General features: G+C 38.5%; 1 protein-coding gene across 2 annotated transcripts in view; it reads left to right on the top strand.

The window, feature by feature from the left end:
- Positions 1 to 21,985, top strand: part of LOC133638786 (galactose-1-phosphate uridylyltransferase-like) — a 62,528-nt gene that overhangs the window by 8,154 nt on the left and 32,389 nt on the right. Inside the window, exons 1-6 of one of the 2 annotated variants that reach the window (XM_062031734.1) lie at positions 120 to 256; positions 3,907 to 4,076; positions 5,661 to 5,739; positions 5,948 to 5,996; positions 13,432 to 13,561; positions 17,120 to 17,176. In XM_062031734.1, coding sequence (XP_061887718.1) covers positions 223 to 256; positions 3,907 to 4,076; positions 5,661 to 5,739; positions 5,948 to 5,996; positions 13,432 to 13,561; positions 17,120 to 17,176 — 519 coding nt within the window. In that variant the 5' untranslated portion in view covers positions 120 to 222. Of the gene's footprint in view, positions 1 to 119; positions 257 to 3,906; positions 4,077 to 5,660; positions 5,740 to 5,947; positions 5,997 to 13,431; positions 13,562 to 17,119; positions 17,177 to 21,985 lie in introns of those variants that run through there. The other variant, XM_062031735.1, reaches the window with a different exon arrangement.

Raw genomic sequence — 21,985 nt, 5'->3', positions numbered from 1 at the left:
TATAATATTTGGCTTTTTATATGTCTTATTTTTTAATAATTTATGAGCCATATCCCTCTTTGTTGAACCTGTAACCGTTATGTTTTCAAGTGAGCGTCGACAGTCAATGGTACGTTCCAGTTTGTCAGGAAGTAGGCGAGGGCGTGAAGTGTTTACATGTTCACTACTAGTTAAGTTCTTGTGACTTCTAACTACTAGTTAAGTTCTTGCAACCTTGTCAACATGAGTGGCCCCGAAATCCATTTTGATTCCAAAGGTATGAATCATGTGTTGATATACTGTAGCGAAAAGTAACCTTGCCAAGACATACGACTTGGTTACAAAGCCGCATCTAAAGTGTGTGTTGTAGCCAAACAAACTGACATTTAAGTATCATTGAACGTGATCTACTGTTTATTCGTTCATTCATTTTCTTTATTATATGTCGTTTCGTATCCTCATAATGGTCACGTGTAAACTGGAGCCTATCCCAGCTGACTTGTGGCGAGAGGCGGGGTTACACTGTACTATTTCTTGAGTGGAGTTGAGTTGAGTTTGAGTTTATTTGGAACATTATTATTTTGGAACATACAACATGATGTATCACACATGCATGCATACAACATGATACATCACACATGCTTGCATACACCATGATACATCACACATGCATGCATACAACATGATACATCACACATGCTTGCATACACCATGATACATCACACATGCATGCATACAACATGATACCTCACGCATGCATGCATACAACATGATACCTCACACATGCATGCATACAACATGATACATCACACATGCATGCATACAACATGATGCATCACACATGTATATATACAACATGATACATCACACATGCATGCATACAACATGATGCATCACACATGCATGCATACAACATGATACATCACACATGCTTGCATACACCATGATTCATCACACATGCATGCATACAACATAATACATCACACATGCATGCATACAACATGATGCATCACACATGCATGCATACAACATGATACATCACGCATGCATGCATACAACATGATACATCACACATGCATGCATACAACATGAAACGTCACACATGCATGCATACAACATGATACATCACGCATGCATGCATAGAACATGATACATCACACATGCATACATACAACATGATACATCACACATGCATGCATACAACATGATACCTCACACATGCATACATACAACATGATACATCACACATGCATGCATACAACATGATACATCACACATGCATGCATACAACATGATACATCACACATGCATGCATCCAACATAATACATCACACATGCATGAATACAACATGATACATCACACATGCATGCATCCAACATAATACATCACACATGCATGCATACAACATGATACATCACACATGCATGCATACAACATGATGCATCACACATGCATACAACATAATACATCACACATGCATGCATACAACATGATACATCACACATGCATGCATACAACATGATGCATCACACATGCATGCATACAACATGATACATCACACATGCATACAACATAATACATCACACATGCATGCATACAACATGATACATCACACATGCATGCATACAACATGATGCATCACGCATGCATGCATACAACATGATGCATCACACATGCATGCATACAACATGATACATCACACATGCATACAACATAATACATCACACATGCATGCATACAACATGATACATCACACATGCATGCATACAACATGATACATCACACATGCATGCATACAACATGATACATCACACATGCATACAACATAATACATCACACATGCATGCATACAACATGATACATCACACATGCATGCATACAACATGATGCATCACGCATGCATGCATACAACATGATACATCACAATTTCCAGTTTCTCTATTCAACATGTTCGAAAAGGAGTAGGAAGAAGCAGACTTTTTAATCCTACCCCTTTTCCTTAACATAGCAGTTGTTAAAAAATTGTGTTCACTTCCTGTTCTCAATTTATTCACAATATACTCCATAAGTAATAAGAATAAAAATAGATGAATAAATAATTGGTGAAGTAAGTTATATTTCATATGTTGAGATAAATAAGATGATCTAGAAAATGAATGGATGGATGAAATAAATTCAGAATGTTTATCATAGTTCTTCTTCTTTGTACTTTGTAAACACTTTAAGTTTGAAGAGTTTCTTGAAGTGGATCATATTAGTACATTGTTTGATTGCTTTGCTTAATCCATTCCATCATTTAATTCCACATACTGATATACTGAAGGTCTGAAGTGTTGTACGTGCGTACAAATGTTTTAAATTACATTTTTCTCTAAGGTTATATTTCTCCTCTTGTTGAGAAGAATTGTTGTACATTCTTGGGTAGCAGATTATAGTTTGCTTTGTGTATAATTTTAGCTGTTTGCAAATTCACTATGTCGTGGAATTTCAGTATTTTTTATTTGATAAATAAAGTGTTTGTATGTTCTCTATATCCAACATTATGTATTATTCTAACTGATCTTTTTTGTAATCATTTATGAATGAAGTGTACTTTTGTAGTTATTTCCCCATATTTCTGCACAATAACTAAGATATGTAACACTAGTGAGCAGTAGAGAATATGAAGTAATTTTTGGTTCATTATTGACGTGTTTCTTGCTACTTTATGTTGTATATTTTTTACATGAGATTTCCAGTTCAATTTATCATCAATCTATATACCTAGACATTTGGTTTCATTTACTCTTTCAATTTATATTCCGTCTATTTGTATTTGTGTTTAACTTTCTCTTCTACTATTACCGAATAGCATTATTTTAGTTTTACTGAGATTCAAAGATAGTCTGTTTTTGTCAAACCATCTTTTTAATTTGTTCATTTCTTCTGTTATTATTTGTATTATCTCCTGTGTGTTCTCTCCTTAGAACTATCAATGTTTTCTACCAAGATTATCAACTATGTATTATTCATTGGATCATGGCGTAGCTTTGTGCGTTGTTTAGATGTTAAAATCTAATGTTGTTGTACACCAAATTATTTGGTTATTCTCTGAGATGACGGAACATATTAATCATGACATGTTCCTTCCTGTCAATTTTGCTACAAGTTGTACTGGATTGGCAAATAGTTGCATGGCGGGTAAGCAGGGAAACAACATTGTTGTTTTGTCACTCAAAATATAATATTGTGCAAAACATATTTAATTTCAGACAATCAAACGAGACAAAGTGAACAATTGAAGGCTTGTGGAGTTTTTAGCAGTTCATTTAGTTCATTGGAACGCGAGTCAGTAGTTTACAATACTGAACTTGTATGACAATTTTTCAGAATGTATGCTATATTACATTTTTCTTATGGCCTGTAAACAATACTATACCATTCATTGTTTGAGGAAAGTAACAAGTGCACCATTGAAATGTGTCCCTTGTGTTTTGAGAATTTGTAGAATGTATAAGTTTAACTTTTAAAAATGGTTCTGATTTATTGTAATGCACTCAATGTGAATAATGTGTCGAGTTGGGCTGTCTACTCGTTGTCCAGCACAGCTCTTAAAGCATCGGGGAGAGATACACAACATACTATCTCACAGCTATACGAGCAGACATCCGTTACGTACAGTATATTTAAAAGTTTTAGTGTGCTATTAAATGACCAAGGTAATGAGTGTATTGTGAGATAACACCATGTACCTTTTTGACCACTTGATTAACATCTCAAGAGTGGTTAATCAAGTTCTTTGTTTGAGAATTGACTGCTTTTTAAGTGTGTGCTTTGGTGTTAATCATACTGTTTGGCTCTTTTGAGAACTACCATCTTTGTGAGAATGTGTCTCAGCCTGTTAAAGTGTGTTAAATAATCCTTCTTTTGTCCAAACGCACACTCAGAGCACCAGCACCTGCGTTACAACCCTCTGAAGGACTGCTGGGTTCTGGTCTCAGCCCACCGCATGAGGAGACCCTGGGCTGGTCAGCTGGAAAAACCTCCTGAAGAACACGTACCCAGATATGATCCCCGCAATCCACTCTGTCCTGGAAACACACGTGCTAATGGGGAGGTAGTAATCAACATGTGTGTGCATATGCATGTGTCATATACAGTCATGGTCAAAAGTGTACATACACTTGTAAAGAACATCATGTCATGGCTGTCTTGAGTTTCAATCATTTATTTTTTTGTGATGTAGTGATTGGAGCACATACTTGTTGGTCACAAAAAACATTCATGAAGTTTGCTTCTTTTATGAATTTATTATGGGTCTACTGAAAATGTGAGCAAATCTACTGGGTCAAAAGTATACATACAGCAATGTTAATAAATGGCAAGTTTCACTGCAATAAGGCGCTTCTGGTAGCCATCCACAAGCTTCTGGCAAGCTCAATTTTTGCTTCATATGACCACAGAACTTTCCTCCAGAAGGTCTTATCTGTGTCCATGTGATGTCAGATGAAAGAAAAATGGAGCTGTTTGGCCACAATACCCAGCAATATGTTTGGAGGAGAAAATTTGAGGCCTTTAATCCCAGAAACACCATGCCTACCGCCGAGCATGGTGGTGGTAGTATTATGCTCTGGGCCTGCCAATGGAACTGGTGCTTTACAGAGAGTAAATGGGACAATGAAAAAGGAGAATTACCTCCAAATTTTCCAGGACAACCTAAAATCATCAGCCCGGAGGTTGGGTCTTGGGCGCAGTTGGGTGTTCCAACAGGACAAAGACCCCAAACACACCTCAAAAGTGGCGGCATGGCGTAGTGGGTAGAGCGCCCGTGTCAGAAACCTGAGGGTTGCAGGTTCGCTCCCCGCCTCTTACCATGCCGTTGTGTCCTTGGGCAGGACACTTCACCCTTGCCCCCGGTGCCGCTCACACCGGTGAATGAATGTTGAATGAATGATAGGTGGTGGTCGGGGGGGCCGTAGGCGCAAATTGGCAGCCACGCTTCCGTCAGTCTACCCCAGGGCAGCTGTGGCTACGAAAGTAGCTTACCACCACCAGGTGTGAATGAATGATGGGTTTTTAACATGTAAAGCGACTTTGTGTACTTAGAAAAGGGCTATATAAATCCCAGGTATTATTATTATTATTAAAAGTGGTAAAGGAATGGCTAAATCAGGCTAGAATGAAGGTTTTAGAATGGCCTTCCCAAAGTCCTGACTTAAAGGTGTGGACAATGCTGAAGAAACAAGTGCATGTCAGAAAACCAACACATTTAGCTGAACTGCACCAATTTTGTCAAAAGGAGTGGTCAAAAATTCAAGCAGAAGCTTGTGGATGGCTACCAAAAGCGCCTTATTGCAGTGAAACTTGTAAGCAAATATTAACATTGCTGTATGTATACTTTTGACCCAGCACATTTGCTCACATTTTCAGTAGACCCATAATAAATTCATAAAAGAAGCAAACTTCATGAATGTTTTTTTGTGACCAACAAGTATGTGCTCCAATCACTACATCACAAACAAATAAGAGTTGTAGAAAAGATAGTAAAGTCAAGACAGCCATGACATGATGTTCTTTACAAGTGTATGTAAACTAGCAATTTTGGTTAATGTTTAAACAGACAAGATTTGGTTGTACGCGAGTCATTGGTGCTTTTGATCCTGTTCTGAGGTGCATATGTGCTGTGTTTGTATCTTAATAGGTGAATCCAGACTATAAAAGCACTTTTGTATTTGAAAATGACTTCCCCGCCCTCCAGCCAGATGCTCCAGATCCTGGTGGTGAGTGTTTTTTTTTTCAAGTTCAAATAAATCGGTTGCTAAGGTTTTGTGTAAATAAACAAGATATTCATCCTGTTATCACATGGCTTTTGGTCAAACAGCATGATCACTCAGTTAAATGTGCTGTTGTGTATTTCAGCTGCACTGTACTTAGTGAAAACTTCCATGTTGATCGAGGGGCTTACAATGAAATTGTTGTGCACTTTAGGTTCAGACCAACATCCATTGTTCCAGTCTAAAGCTGCCAGAGGGGTGTGGTAAGAAACATGCCAATTTATTTACACTGATACATCGGTTTTTAAAATTTGTTCCAACAAGCCGACAAAAACTGTACGAAAACCGAATCGATGAAATAACATTTACTATCCATCCATCCATTTATTTTCTACCGCTTGTACCTCTCAGGGTCACGAGGGTGGCTGGACTACCATAAAAAGATAATATAAATTAAATTGATCTGTTCCAGACTGCCCTAAATATGAGCTCAAACCACATTTTTTTAGAGAATAATCATAACGATTAGAGATGTCCGATAATATCGGTCTGCCGATATTATCGGCCGATAAATGCGTTAAAATGTAATATCGGAAATTATCGGTATCGGTTTTTTATTATCAGTATCGTTTTTTTTGTTTGTTTTTAAAAAAAATTTTTTTATTTTTATTAAATCCACATAAAAAACACAAGATACACTTACAATTAGTGCACCAACCCAAAAAACCTCACTCCCCCATTTACACTCATTCACACAAAAGGGTTGTTTCTTTCTGTTATTAATATTCTGCTTCCTACATTATATATCAATATATATCAATACAGTCTGCAAGGGATACAGTCCGTAAGCACACATGATTGTGCGTGCTGCTGGTCCACTAATAATACTAACCTTTAACAGTTAATTTGACAAATTTTCATTAATTACTAGTTTCTATGTAACTGTTTTTATATTGTTTTACTTTCTTTTTTATTCAAGAAAATGTTTTTAATTTATTTATCTTATTTTATTTGATTCATTTTTTTAAAAAGTACCTTATCTTCACCATACCTGGTTGTCCAAATTAGGCATAATAATGTGTTAATTCCACAACTGTATATATCGGTTGATATCGGTATCGGTAATTAAAGAGTTGGACAATATCGGCATATTGGATATCGGCAAAAAGCCATTATCGGACATCCCTAATAACGATACATGCAGAAAACAAGGTGAAATACATATAAACATGAACATTTAATGTCACTTTTACCTTTACTATGGAAATGTGACGTTTGTGAACGAGTTGAGTCTTTTGAACGGCTCTTTTCAGTGAACAAAAAGACCCGATTTGCAGTTGCATGCCATTTTATATGCAATTGGCCTACTCTGCCTTCATATTTGTGCGACCTAACTGGACTAGAGCCCCAATGGTAAAAGAAAAGAAAAAACACACAAATTGAGACAAATTCAAAGGAAACGTTTTACATTATGGTACATACATTTCCAATTTACATTTACACTCGACAGTAGGGTTAGTGCAATTTTTAATTCACATTTACATTGTGCCCTAATTTTTAATTACCGTAATTTCCGGACTATAAGCCGCACCTGACTATAAGCCGCACCAGCTAAATTTAGGGGGAAATACAGATTGCTCCATATATAAGCCGCACCCGACTATAAGCCGCAGGGTTTTGATGTGTAATTACCGTAGTATATAGGGGTTCCTGCTACCACGGAGGGGATTGTCGGGACAGAGATGACTGTTTGGGAACGCAAAGCGTCCCATTTATTAACAATAAATCTTTCAATCATTCAATCAAACTTTCACATCTTTGACATGGCGAACAGCATTCGTGCAGAGTACAAATAATACAACGGTGCAAAGTAATACAAAGTGCTCGCCTGTACGTTATCAAAATAACCAGCCTACCGGTATATGAAAAGTCAGTCTTTAATCATTGTGTCATCGTCTTCCTCCTGCGTACTAAAACCACCGAAATCCTCTTCGTCGGTGTCGGAGAAGAACAGGCCGTAAATAAGCCGCACCCTTGTATAAGCCGCAGGGACCAGAACGAGGGGAAAAAGTAGCGGCTTATAGTCCGGAAATTACGGTACAGTTTTTATAGACATTCTATTCATGCATTACTTGTAGGCTCCATTGTATCTGTACTGTAAAATGGCAAAACATTAAGATAATGTACCGTATTTTTCGGAGTATAAGTCGCTCCGGAGTATAAGTCGCACCGGCCGAAAATGCATAATAAAGAAGGAAAAAAACATATAATAAAAGTCGCATTTTTTGGGGAAATGTATTAGATAAAAGCCAACAGCAAGAATAGACATTTGAAAGGCAATTAAAAATGTCTAAAGAATAGTGAACAACAGGCTGAATAAGTGTACGTTATATGAGGCATAAATAACCAACTGGTATGTTAACGTAACATATTATGGTAAGAGTCATTCAAATAACTATAACATATAGAACATGCTATACGTTTACCAAACAATCTGTCACTCCTAATCGCTAAATCCCATGAAATCTTATACGTCTAGTCTCTTACGTGAATGACATCAATAATATTATTTGATATTTAATGTGTTAATCATTTCACACATAAGTCGCTCTTGAGTATAAGTCGCACCCCCGGCCAAACTATGAAAAAAACTGCGATTCATAGTCCGAAAAATACGGTACCTCCTTAAGGAATGTTTACAATATAAACACAGGCCACATTGAATTTATATATTCTATATCTTAAAATATTTCCCACAAATAGCGTATACATTGTTATAAATTTAAATTACTCGAATCCAAATAGTATCTGACAACTGCTACCAGTGATTGTTTCCTTGGTATAAACGAGTAACTACCAAAAAAAAAAAAGTCTTTTGAATGACTCTTTGAAAATAACGGTTTATCGAAGGGAAAGAGGTAAGAGCCATACGGACACCACCTTCTTACTTTGGTACAAGTTCTTTCTAGAATTCCATAGTGTTACACACCCTTTTTATCAAAGTGCTGGAACTCGCAACTTTCTTTGGTCCCATGGTGGCTTATTATGCAGTTGTAAAAAAAAAAGAAAAAAAAAAGCACATCAGCTGAGTCATTAATGATAACACAGACAAGAGGATTGATGTGTTACTTGTCATGTTTGGCCTAATGATAACCAAAAGGGTGTATGAAAAGTAAAACGATATATGAAAAATGGTGTATACTAAAAAGCCCAGGTACCACTGTATTCTGAAATGATAGTTAATAGGCTGCCCAAAATATTACAAATGCCTCTTCAGTCCAGTTCCACACCTTACTGCACACGACACAGTCATGGTGTACACCAGGGGTCACCAACCTTTTTGAAACCAAGAGCTACTTCTTGGGTAGTGATTAATGCGAAGGGCTACCAGTTTGATACACACTTAAATAAATTGCCAGAAATAGCCAATTTGCTCAATTTACCTTTAACTCTATGTTATTATTAATAATTAATGATATTTACACTTAATTGAACGGTTTAAAAGAGGAGAAAACACGAAAAAAATGACAATTAAATTTTGAAACAGTTTATCTTCAATTTCGACTCTTTAAAATTCAAAATTCAACCGAAAAAAAGAAGAGAAAAACTTAAAAAAAGAATTTATGGAACATCATTAGTAATTTTTCCTGATTAAGATTAATTTTAGAATTTTGATGACATGTTTTAAATAGGTTAAAATCCAATCTACACTTTGTTAGAATATATAACAAATTGGACCAAGCTATATTTCTAACAAAGACAAATCATTATTTCTTCGAGATTTTCCAGAACAAAAATTTTAAAAGAAATTCAAAAGACTTTGAAATAAGATTTAAATTTGATTCTACAGATTTTCTAGATTTGCCAGAATAATTTTTTTGAGGAAATATTTTACAAATATTCTTCGTCGAAAAAACAGAAGCTAAAATTAAGAATTAAATTAAAATGTATTTATTATTCTTTACAATAAAAAAATAAATTTACTTGAACATTGATTTAAATTGTCAGGAAAGAAAAGGAAGGAATTTAAAAGGTAAAAAGGTACATTTGTTTAAAAATCCTAAAATAATTTTTAAGGTTGTATTTTTTCTCTAAAATTGTCTTTCTGAAAGTTATAAGAAGCAAAGTAAAAAAAATAATGCATTTATTTAAACAAGTGAAGACCACGTCTTTAAAATATTTTCTTGGATTTTCAAATTCTATTTGAGTTTTGTCTGTCTTAGAATTAAAAATTTCGGGCAAAGCGAGACCAGCTTGCTAGTAAATAAATAAAATTTAAAAAATAGAGGCAGCTCACTGGTAAGTGCTGCTATTTGAGCTATTTTTAGAACAGGCCAGCGGGCTACTCATCTGGTCCTTACGGGCTCAGGTGACCCCTGGTGTACACACATCAAAACTGAGCATAATTATCTTTTTGATACAAACTCTCTTTACATTGTGCAAAAATGCTTGCTGTTATTTTTTGATAGTGGAATAATTCCTCTATTGGACTAATTGACAATAGATTTCGCTGAAATCATATGGATTTGATATCAATGCACTGCTCTCCACCTAATCTAGTAGCTCTCTTCAACTATTTGAACTATCACCCAGTCACACCCCTCACACATTAGTTTGTTGTTCCTCTAGTCCTCCTGCAGTGTTACATCACCTCTAAGAATAAATACAAATAAAAAACCAGCAATATTTACACTGATCATGCTTATGACACAAACCACTGGCATATTTTATTCAGGCTTTCAGCAAACATTGTGTGCAAGGAATGACTGCAGAGGTTCACGTTTTACATTTCAAACATGCTTAACAGGATAGCCACTCCCTTCCTGTTGCTCACATCCAGCTCACAAGCCCAAATAAATGAAGTCCACAGCCACAGCATGCTGAGTTGCACAGAAAGTTTTCTTACCCTCAAACCTAAATGGTGCAGTAGTAGCAAACACACATTTAAACATGTTTCTGACTATCTCTGCAGTTCTAGTAACAATTTTAATGATTGCATCTGGCAGCATAGTTAGGTAGAGACTCAGTCATAGATTAAAATCCCAGCTAGTGCATCTTAAACCCCCCAATGAAGTGTTCATATTACACACAAGCACACCAGATAATGAGGCGGGGACCCTGGAACGTTGCAGTGATTTTTTTATTGATGTTCAGTTTTCCACGCCGTAAAGTGGTTCTTTATTTATTTTCGCCATGCAATGTGGCGTGTGCATGTTTGCAATCACCTGGTGTTTTTGTAGTCGGCTACCGGCGTCGAGAAAAGAAGGAACTCACAACAAAAAGTGGTGGCTGTGCAGCAACATTCAGACATCCAATTAGTGAAACCGCCTCCGAATGCGATGTGATTATTTTTTGGGGATAAATGTCACCGAGAGCAAAAAAGAAATCAGCATTAGAGATTTACCATTTCTAATGACTAATTAAGACCTTCAATCTGGAGACAATGCAAGGGACCGTAATTAGGCTCACTTTATAGGGGGACTTTTTAATTGATGCATTTAATCCACATTAACCACAGTAATCAAAGACAACCAAAATGGTTGGATAATAAGACAGCAAGTTTATGCATCAGACTGCAGTACTTTGTGTAGTGGTGGCTCCAGGGTGACATTCTCTAAGGCAGGGTTTCTTAATATAGAGCACAGCGCCCCCTAGAGGCACGCTAAACAATACCTGTTTCTCAGCTGTGTTCCTAGGGCTGCACTGGTACTCAGATGTAGTTGACTTGTGGCTGTAGTGGCACACAGCTAATTGAAATAGTTAATCTAAGTTAAGGACAGCTCCAACATTAATGTTGGATGCAAATGGAAAGACTTAACCTAAGTTAAGGACAGCTGCAACATGAATGTTGGGTGCTAGTTGAAAGAGTTATTCTAAGTTAAAAGCCTACTGAAATGATTTTTTTTTATTTAAACGGGGATAGCAGATCCTTTCTATGTGTCATACTTGATCATTTCGCGATATTGCCATATTTTTGCTGAAAGGATTTAGTATAGAACATCGACGATAAAGTTCGCAACTTTTGGTCGCTGATAAAAAAAAGCCTTGTCTGTACCGGAAGTAGCGTAACGTCACAGGAGGAAGGGCTGCTCACATTTCCCCATTGTTTACAATGCAGCGAGAGAGATTCGGACCGAGAAAGCGACGATTACCCCATTAATTTGAGCGAGGATGAAAGATTCGTGGATGAGGAACGTTAGAGTGAAGGATTGCAGTGCAGTGTAGGACACATCTTTTTTCGCTCTGACCGTAACTTAGGTACAAGGTCTCATTGGATTCCACACTTTCTCCTTTTTCTATTGTGGATTCCGGATTTGTATTTTAAACCACCTCGGATACTATATCCTCTTGAAAATGAGAGTCGAGAACGCGAAATGGACATTCACAGTGACTTTTATCCCCACGACAATACATCGGTGAAGCACTTTAGCTACTGAGCTAACGTGATAGCATCGGGCTTAACTGCATATAGAAACAAAACAAATAAGCCCCTGACTGGAAAGGATAGATAGAAGATCAACAATACTACCAAACTCTGGACATGTAACTACACGGTTAATGCTTTCCAGCTTGGCGAAGCTTAGCAATGCTGTTGCTAACGACGCCATTGAAGCTAACTTAGCTACGGAACCTCGACAGAGCTATGCATAAAACATTAGCTCTGCACCTACGCCAACCCTCATCTGCTCATCAGGACCCGTGCTCACCTGCGTTCCAGCGATCGACGGTACGACGAAGGACTTCACCCGATCACAGATGCGGTCGACGGCCCGTAGACGGAGGAAGTCAAGGTGAGGTCGGCGGCTAGCGCGTCTGCTATCCATCTCAAAGTCCTCCTGGTTGTGTTGCTGTAGTCCGCTGCTAATACACCGATCCCACCTACAACTTTCTTCTTTGCAGTCTCCATTGTTCATTAAACAAATTGCAAAAGATTCACCAACACAGATGTCCACAATACTGTGGAATTTTGAGATGAAAACCGAGCTTTTTGTATTGGATTCGATGGGCTCCGAATACTTCCGTTTCAACCATTGACGTCACGCACATACGTCATCATACATAGACGTTTTCAACCGGAAGTTTCGCAGGAAATTTAAAATGTCACTTTATAAGTTAACCCGGCCGTATTGGCATGTGTTGCAATGTTAAGATTTCATCATTGATATATAAACTATCAGACTGCGTGGTCGGTAGTAGTGGCTTTCAGTAGGCCTTTAAGGACAGATACAACATGCCGCCCAGCTCACAAAGCACCCCACTTCTATTTCCCCTCCTAAGGGGGGTGAGCCCATTTAAGGGGGGACCCACGTTGCCCAATGGGGCATGGCCAGGCCACCAGGCGCTCGCCTTGGAGGCCCACCTCCAGGCTTGGTTCCAGAGGGGACCCGCGTCTGGCCCAGGGGAAAACTGTGTTCCTGTTCCTGTCTTCTCATAGAAGTCTCTGAGCTGCTCTTTGTCTGGTGTCTTACCTTACCTAGGACCTGTTTGTCATGGGAGACCCTACCAGGGGGCAACATAAGCTTCAGGCAACATAAAGTCCTCTACCGCGATAAGGTAGCAGCTCAGAAAGGAACCAGCTCCACACATATGATGTATTCATCACACCGGCAGCAACAGCAATCTGTAATTAGTAAATAGTTTGTGCCTTTTTATCCTATCTGACATGATGTATCTCCTCACATTCCCTGTCATTTTTAGTAAGGTCATGTGTTTCCATCCCTGGTCTGATGTCACACTCCCTCTCATGAACAAAGAAGAGGTTGTCAAGGTGATTGACAAGTGGGCAGAGCTTGTGGAAGAACTAGGTGCCACCTACCCCTGGGTTCAGGTACAGGATACACTTAAGTCTCCACTTACTGTAATAACAACACATGAATAGGGTTGGGTATCGAGTATCGAGTATCGATTGGAACCGGGACTAACTTTCCGATTCTCCCGGAATCGTTCAAAAGTTTAAATTTCGATTCCTATTTTCGATACCAGTCCGCCGACCGGAAAAAAATATGTCCGCCGAACCGGAAGAAGAAGCCGCTGAACACCAACGAAGAAGCGCCCACCGCCGGAAGTGTTAGCATAGCCGAGCGAGTCAGTCAAGCTCAAGCATGGATAGCGGGCGTCGGCGGTCGAAAGTGTGGCTTTACTTTACAAAAAAAAATGAAATAACCGCGAAATAACAGAGCTCCATGTCCATCAAGAAATGAGTGGAGAGAGAGCTGCAGATGTACCAGGACGTTCCACCGATACTTATGTCTGACGACCTTGCTGCATGGTGATGGTCCGGTGGAACCAACAAAAGACTTATCCTTTGCTGTCAAATCTCGCTTTCTCCTATTTATGCGTTCAAGCTTCTTCCACACCCAGCGAACATGTATTTTCCACAGCAGGAGACACTATCTGTCCAGAATCCTGCCTGAGAAGGCGGATATGGTCATTTTCCTAAACAAAAACTGTCTCTGATTTTATACTGTACCTGCTGCTAATCTGGACTGGATTTTGCAAGTTGTTTCTTATTGTTTATTTGCTTTTCTGCACCAGGTTAGCCCATCAGTGGGAGCACGGTAACATTTTTAAGTACCTGCAGCATCATACACTTGTGTGTGTAAATGTGTTTTCATGAGGTTTCCTGCAGCATCATACACTTGTGTGTGTAAATGTGTTTTCATGAGGTTTCCTGCAGCATCATACACTTGTGTGTGTAAATGTGTTTTCATGAGGTTTCCTGCAGCATCATACTCTTGTGTGTGTAAATGTGTTTTCATGAGGTTTCCTGCAGCATCATACACTTGTGTGTGTAAATGTGTTTTCATGAGGTTTCCTGCAGCATCATACACTTGTGTGTGTAAATGTGTTTTCATGAGGTTTCCTGCAGCATCATACACTTGTGTGTGTAAATGTGTTTTCATGAGGTTGTCAAAAATAAAGCTCTCTTGAAGGAAGTGTACCCCTGGGAAAATGTATTCATAATTTATAATATTTATATTCAAGTTCATAGATTTGATATTTATATTCTAGTTGAAAACAGCCCTGTGAGGAATTTATAGTAAAGTTCATAAAAAGTTAATAGAATTAAAATTTGATGGAGAATGTCAGACTATTTCATTCAGAAAGACTGTAGGTTAGCTAGGTAATTTAAAATATCCTAAACTTTTTTTTGAGCCTGCCTCTTAAAAGAATCGGAATCGAGAATCGTAAGGAATCGGAATAAAAACAAAGAATCGGAATCGGAACTGGAATCGTTCGAATTCAAACGATACCCAACCCTACACATGAATGTACAATATTGTTTTTATGATAACAACTTCACTTAAATAAATGATTAATTGATGATGATACAATGGTTGTTGTATTGTTTTTCTTCATTGAATGAACGTAAAACTATTAACACAATAGATGGCTACCTTTCACATTTGAATCGATACAGCACAAATTCGAATCAATACCGGTACTCAATGGTACCAATTTTTTTGGGGTACTTTAGTGTGTTCAAATGTGCTTATAAATGTTTTTTTTTTTTTTTCTCTTTTTTTTTCATTCAACACTGAGCTGTGCTATGAAGTTATCTTGTTTTGTTACACTATTTAGTACTATTGTATAGTAGACCTGGCATGCAGTTGCAATGGTTAGAGGACTGTTGTGTGTAGACGACTTCTACTGTTTGATAGTATCATGCAACCTACATGTACTCGTCATTACCAAATTGGGAGGTGTCAAATTGGCAATGTAAAATCGGTATTGCAGCATGACTATGGCCAATCTCATGTAAATAGCACCGAAAAGTGAAGCCTTACTGAACTTTTCAGCGCCTTCTTCCTTTGTTGGCCTGAGTCCACTCGAGTGCTTGACTGCCACCGCGTGTGACGTCTCCTGCAAAAAGGTTATAGAGAAATGGCAGTTTGATTTTGCATGACTCTGTACCCGATAAAAGTACAGAATTTGGTACCCATCCCAACATACACTACAATTTTAGTGTCAGATCATCATATCCTTCCGAGAACCAGCATCTGCTGCAGTGGACATTTGTGTTAAGTTTAACAAAGCTGATTGATTGATTGATTGAAACTTTTATTAGTAGATTGCACAGTGAAGTACATATTCCGTACAATTGACCACTAAATGGTAACACCCGAATAAGTTAAGTCGGGGTCCACTTAAATTGATTCATGATACAGATATATACTATCAAATATATACTAACATCATAATACAGTCATCACACAAGATAATCATCAGAGTATATACATTGAATTATTTACATTATTTACAGTCCGGGGTGGGATGTGGAGGGGAGGGCGGGGTTAGGTTTGGTTGTTATCATCACTTCAGTCATCAACAATTGAGAACAGAGAAATGGACATTGAAACAGTGTAGCTCTGATTTGGTAGGATATGTACAGCAAGTAGTGGACATAGAGAGAGATCAGAAAGCATAAGAAAAAGTATCTACATTTGATTATCTACAATCCGGGGAGGGTGTTAATTTAGGGTTGAAGTTGCCTGGAGGTGTACTTTTATTGCAGTTTTGAAGGAGGATAGAGATGCCCTTTCTTTTATACCTGTTGGGAGTGCATTCCACATTGATGTGGCATAGAAAAAGAATGAGTTAAGACCTTTGTTAGTTCGGAATCTGGGTTTAACATGGTTAGTGGAGCTCCCCCTGGTGTTGTGGTTATGGCGGTCATTTACGTTAAGGAAGTAGTTTGACATGTACTTCGGTATCAGGGAGGTGTAGCGCATTTTATAGACTAGGCTCAGTGCAAGTTGTTTAACTCTGTCCTCCACCTTGAGCCAGCCCACTTTGGAGAAGTGGGTAGGAGTGAGGTGTGATCTGGGGTGGAGGTCTAGAAGTAACCTGACTAGCTTGTTCGGGGATGTTTGGAGTTTATATTTGAGGGTTTTGGAGGTGCTAGGGTACCATGAGGTGCATGCGTAATCGAAAAAGGGTTGAACGAGAGTTCCCGCTAGAATCCTCATGGTGTTTTTATTGACCACAGAGGAGATTCTATAGAGAAATCTCGTTCGTTGGTTGACCTTTTTGATTACCTTGGTTGCCGTTTTATCACAGGAAAGATTAGCCTCTAGAATGGAACCTAGGTAGGTGACCTCATCTTTCCTGGTGATAACAATGTCACCCACTTTTATAGTGAAATCTTTGACTTTTTTAAGGTTGATGTGGGACCCAAACAGGATGGATTCTGTTTTACCCAAGTGTATGGATAGCTTGTTGTCAGTGAGCCAGGTGCAAGTTCTACTGAGTTCAGCTTCCCCCCTAAGTTATGTAACTGACAGAAGAAATACACGACAAATGTCTACTGCAGATTCTCAGAAGGAAATATCAATTTGTAAAAACACAAATCTAACTTTCCTCATGTTTTTTGTTTGTCCTTTAGATATTTGAAAATAAAGGAGCCATGATGGGTTGTTCCAATCCACACCCTCATTGTCAGGTAGACAAAGACACACATTTGGCTCTGTATTGTGTGTAAATGGCTGTGTTTACATTGGAAAAGAGCTCAAACACGGCAAACATGGTGTTAGTTGGGCTTGACAACAATGCTGATAATGAAGCCAAAGGTAATTCATTTAAAATGTATGATTGCAACTTCAATTTGGTCACACCTAGGTACCTCTCTGAAATAGAAAGTACAGTTTAACAACTGCTTGTACATTTCAAATCTGACATTTTACACAAAATCAGCAGCCGTCCTTTTCTCAGGTCAATATCTGGACCTTGTCAACAGAGGGCAGTATGAGACTTCAGTTTTTGTCACATCATAGACGTTCCTCTCTGTTGTACCTCAGAACTATTTATGTACATACATGAGAAATTACACTTCATGGGACTTGCTAAGTGATAAATATTTATAGACCATTACAAGCACAGATTATCCATGGTCTAAAAAGTAAATGATAATAATGATAAATGGGTTATACTTGTATAGCGCTTTTCTACCTTCAAGGTACTCAAAGCGCTGTGACAGTATTTCCACATTTACCCATTCACACACACATTCACACACTGATGGCGGGAGCTGCCATGCAAGGCGCTAACCAGCATCCATCAGAGGCAAAGGGTGAAGTGTCTTGCCCAAGGACACCACGGACGTGACTAGGAAGGTAGAAGGTGGGAGTTGAACCCCAGTAACCAGCAACACTCCGATTGCTGGCACAGCCACTCTACCAACTTCGCCACGCCGTCCCTAGTAGGAATATTTGGTTCCTTTAGACTGAAATGGTTTGTTTAGTGTCTACATCCATCCATCCATTTTCTACCGCTTGTCCCTTTCGGGGTCGCGGGGGTGTTGGAGCCTATCTCAACTCCGTTCGGGCGGAAGGTGGTGTACACCCCGGACAAGTGTCCACCTCATGGCGTTCACACTCACATTCACACACTAGGGCCAATTTAGTTGTTTGGGAAAAATCATATTCATTCAGGCAACACGAAAATAATCAATTGAAAGAAAACCATAACACTTTATCACTTTATTAATATTTGTGTACATTTGCAGTTGCATTAATAACTTTACATTAGTTTGCAACAATTCATACATATTATGTTTTATTATTGTATGTTAATTATAATTTTACTTTTTGTTTTTGTAGTTAATAGTAATTAACTGAAAGTATTTCTAACCTAATATATGTATTTGTTTCTCTAATATATATGATTGTAATGCCTATGTCAGATCATATTAAAGGCCTACTGAAATTAAATGTTTTCTTTAAACGGGGATAGCAGATCCATTCTATGTGTCATACTTGATCATTTCGCGATATTGCCATATTTTTGCTGAAAGGATTTAGTAGAGAACATCGATGATAAAGTTCGCAACTTTTGGTCGCTGATAAAAAAAGCCTTGCCTGTACCGGAAGTAGCGTGATGTCACCGGTTGAAAGGCTCCTCACATTTCCCCATTGTTTACACCGCAGCGAGAGCGATTCGGACTGAAAAAGCGACGATTACCCCATTAATTTGAGCCAGGATGAAAGATTCGTGGATGAGGAACGTGAGAGTGAAGGACTAGAGTGCAGTGCAGGAGGCATCTTTTTTCGCTCTGACCGTAACTTAGGTACAAGCTGGCTCATTGGATTCCAAACTCTCTCCTTTTTCTATTGTGGATCACGGATTTGTATTTTAAACCACCTCGGATACTATATCCTCTTGAAAATGAGAGTTGAGAACGCGAAATGGACATTCACAGTGACTTTTATCTCCACGACAATACATCGGCGAAGCACTATAGCTACGGAGCTAACGTGATAACATCGTGCTTTACTGCAGATAGAAACAAAAGGAATAAACCCCTGACTGGAAGGATAGACAGAAAATCAACAATACTATTAAACCATGGACATGTAACTACACGGTTAATGCTTTCCAGCCTGGCGAAGCTTAACAATGCTGTTGCTAACGACGCCATTGAAGCTAACTTAGCAACAGGACCTCACAGAGCTATGCTAAAAACATTAGCTATCCACCCACGCCAGCCAGCCCTCATCTGCTCATCAACACCCGTGCTCACCTGCGTTCCAGCGATCGACGGAGCGACGAAGGACTTCACCCGATCATAGATGCGGTCGGCGGCTAGCGTCGGATAGCGCGTTTGCTATCCAAGTCAAAGTCTTCCTGGTTGTGTTGCTGCAGCCAGCCGCTAATACACCGATCCCACCTACAACTTTCTTCTTTGCAGTCTCCATTGTTCATTAAACAAATTGCAAAAGATTCACCAACACAGATGTCCAGAATACTGTGGAATTTTGCGATGAAAACCGAGCTTTTTGTATTGGATACAATGGTGTCTGAACACTTCCGTTTCAACGATTGACGTCACGCGCATACGTCATCATACATAGACGTTTTCAACCGGAAGTTTAGCGGGAAATTTAAAATATCACTTTATAAGTTAACCCGGCCGTATTGGCATGTGTTGCAATGTTAAGATTTCATCATTGATATATAAACTATCAGACTGCGTGGTCGCTAGTAGTGGCTTTCAGTAGGCCTTTAAACACTAAGATATAATACCTTTTTTCGGGAACAAACTATTGCGGAATTGGAGACAGATAGATACTTAACTCCTAAAGAAGCTAGCTGAAGATAGAGCAACGCTAACTTTTAATACACATCTTGTCTCATGCGAATAGATGCTCATCTTTGTTTGTCTCTTGTGTATCATTTCTCCATTTCTCCTTGAGTCAACAGTCTGTGCTACCAGACAGGAAATACATCTAATGTCCACAGAAGCACAGCTGCACAAACACACCCGCAGCTACAGATGTTGGAAAGAGCCCGGATATAATAGAACCCACACACACTGTCTCACACACACCCACACCCACACACACTGTCTCACACACACACACACACACACACACACACACACACACACACACACACACACACACACACACACACACACACACACACACACACACACACACACACACACACACACACACTGTCTCACACACACCCACAACACACACACCCACACACACTGTCTCACACACACCCACAGGTAGGCAGTATTATTTAGTATTTACAAATATATGCATGTGTACGAATGAAATGACAGACCAATGAAATAATAATAACATAATCACATTGTGTGTGTAACCTTTAAATATGCACTCCATTCTGGGTGAATAAGTGAAGAGGTGTTTAATCTGAAAACAATTAGCCATTCTGTCCGAGGCAGTGCCGCATGGCATGCAAAGACAGCATCGAAAGGCCTCTGGTTATTACTCCACATAGAATATTTCATTTCATTTTAATTCCCATGTCACACACATTAAACAAGGAGCTATTATTAAGCCGATCCCTTCCCATTGCTTGTAGAGATGGGATTTAGGGCTCTTCCAATGGAGCCGTTTAAACGACTGGCTCGTTAATATAGTTTTATTTATCAAGGAAATTACTGGTAGCAGTTATAAGATAAGATGTTGATCACAATAGTTTAAATGTTCACCAATATTTCCTAATTGGTGGGAATTATTGTGAAATATTGAATGTCATTTTATTTTTGTTTTTTTTGGTAAAAATTCCATAAAGTGGTGCCTTATCCCCATGCTTTGACAGTAACATCATTATTTTTAATTTTTTTCTCACCTAAAAAAAAACTTTGTACCGCAAGAATATTTGAACAATACTGAAAAAAAATACACAGATAATAGGTAAGAATAAACTGTATACACAGTGGTGGTCAAAAGTGTACATACACTTGTAAAGAACATCATGTCATGGCTGTCTTGACTTTCCAATCATTTCTACAACTCTTATTTTTTTGTGATAGAGTGATTGGAGCACATACTTGTTGGTCACAAAAAACATTCATGAAGTTTGCTTCTTTTACGGGGGATTACCTCCAAATTGTTCAGGACAAGATACAATCATCATCCCGGAGGTTGGGTCTTGGGCGCAGTTGGGTGTTCCAACAGGACAATGACCCCAAACACATGTCAAAAGTGGTAAAGGAATGGCTAAATCAGGCTCGAACTAAGGTTTTAGAATGGTCTTCTTGTGGATGGCTACCAAAAAGCGCCTTATTGCAGGTAAACTTGCCAAGGGACATGTAAGCAAATATTAACATTGCTGTATGTATACTTTTGACCCAGCACATTTGCTCACATTTTCAGTAGACCCATAATAAATTCATAAAAGAAGCAAACTTCATGAATGTTTTTTTGTGACCAACAAGTATGTGCTCCAATCACTCTATCACAAAAAAACAAGAGTTGTAGAAAAGATTGGAAACTCAAGACAGCCATGACATGATGTCCTTTACAAGTGTACGTAAACTTTTTATCACGACTGTATGTATATAATTGTGTAAATAAAACAAAAATACAAATTAGGACTTCATAAAAGTGTGACTTACCTTCCTGGTGTGTGTTTACGCTTAAACTACTGTGCATATCCTCATCAGAACAATGAACCTGAAAAGTGATATAAAAATACATACAGCCACTGCGAATCGGTTCTCATCGTTCACTTTAAAGAATCGTTTAAAAGTCTTGATTCGTTTGTGAACATCCCATCTGTATATGCTTCACAAGGTATGTGTTGTTCACAAGGATTGTAACGTTTTGGACTGTAAGCAGCTTTTCTTTTTAACTACAAAGTAATGAAAGTCAGTTAATAACGATACCTGTGGTCAAGTCTCTTGATCAGTTATGTCGTCAGCTTGATGTTCACTACTCTGAAGTAAACAGATGCTCATCTCTCAAGCAAAGTCAATCCAATTAGCAAGTTTGGA

This window comes from Entelurus aequoreus, linkage group LG21 (genome assembly GCF_033978785.1).
Source record: "Entelurus aequoreus isolate RoL-2023_Sb linkage group LG21, RoL_Eaeq_v1.1, whole genome shotgun sequence".
Taxonomy (NCBI): Eukaryota; Metazoa; Chordata; class Actinopteri; order Syngnathiformes; family Syngnathidae; genus Entelurus; species Entelurus aequoreus.
This window is presented reverse-complemented; position numbering and strand designations above follow the sequence as displayed.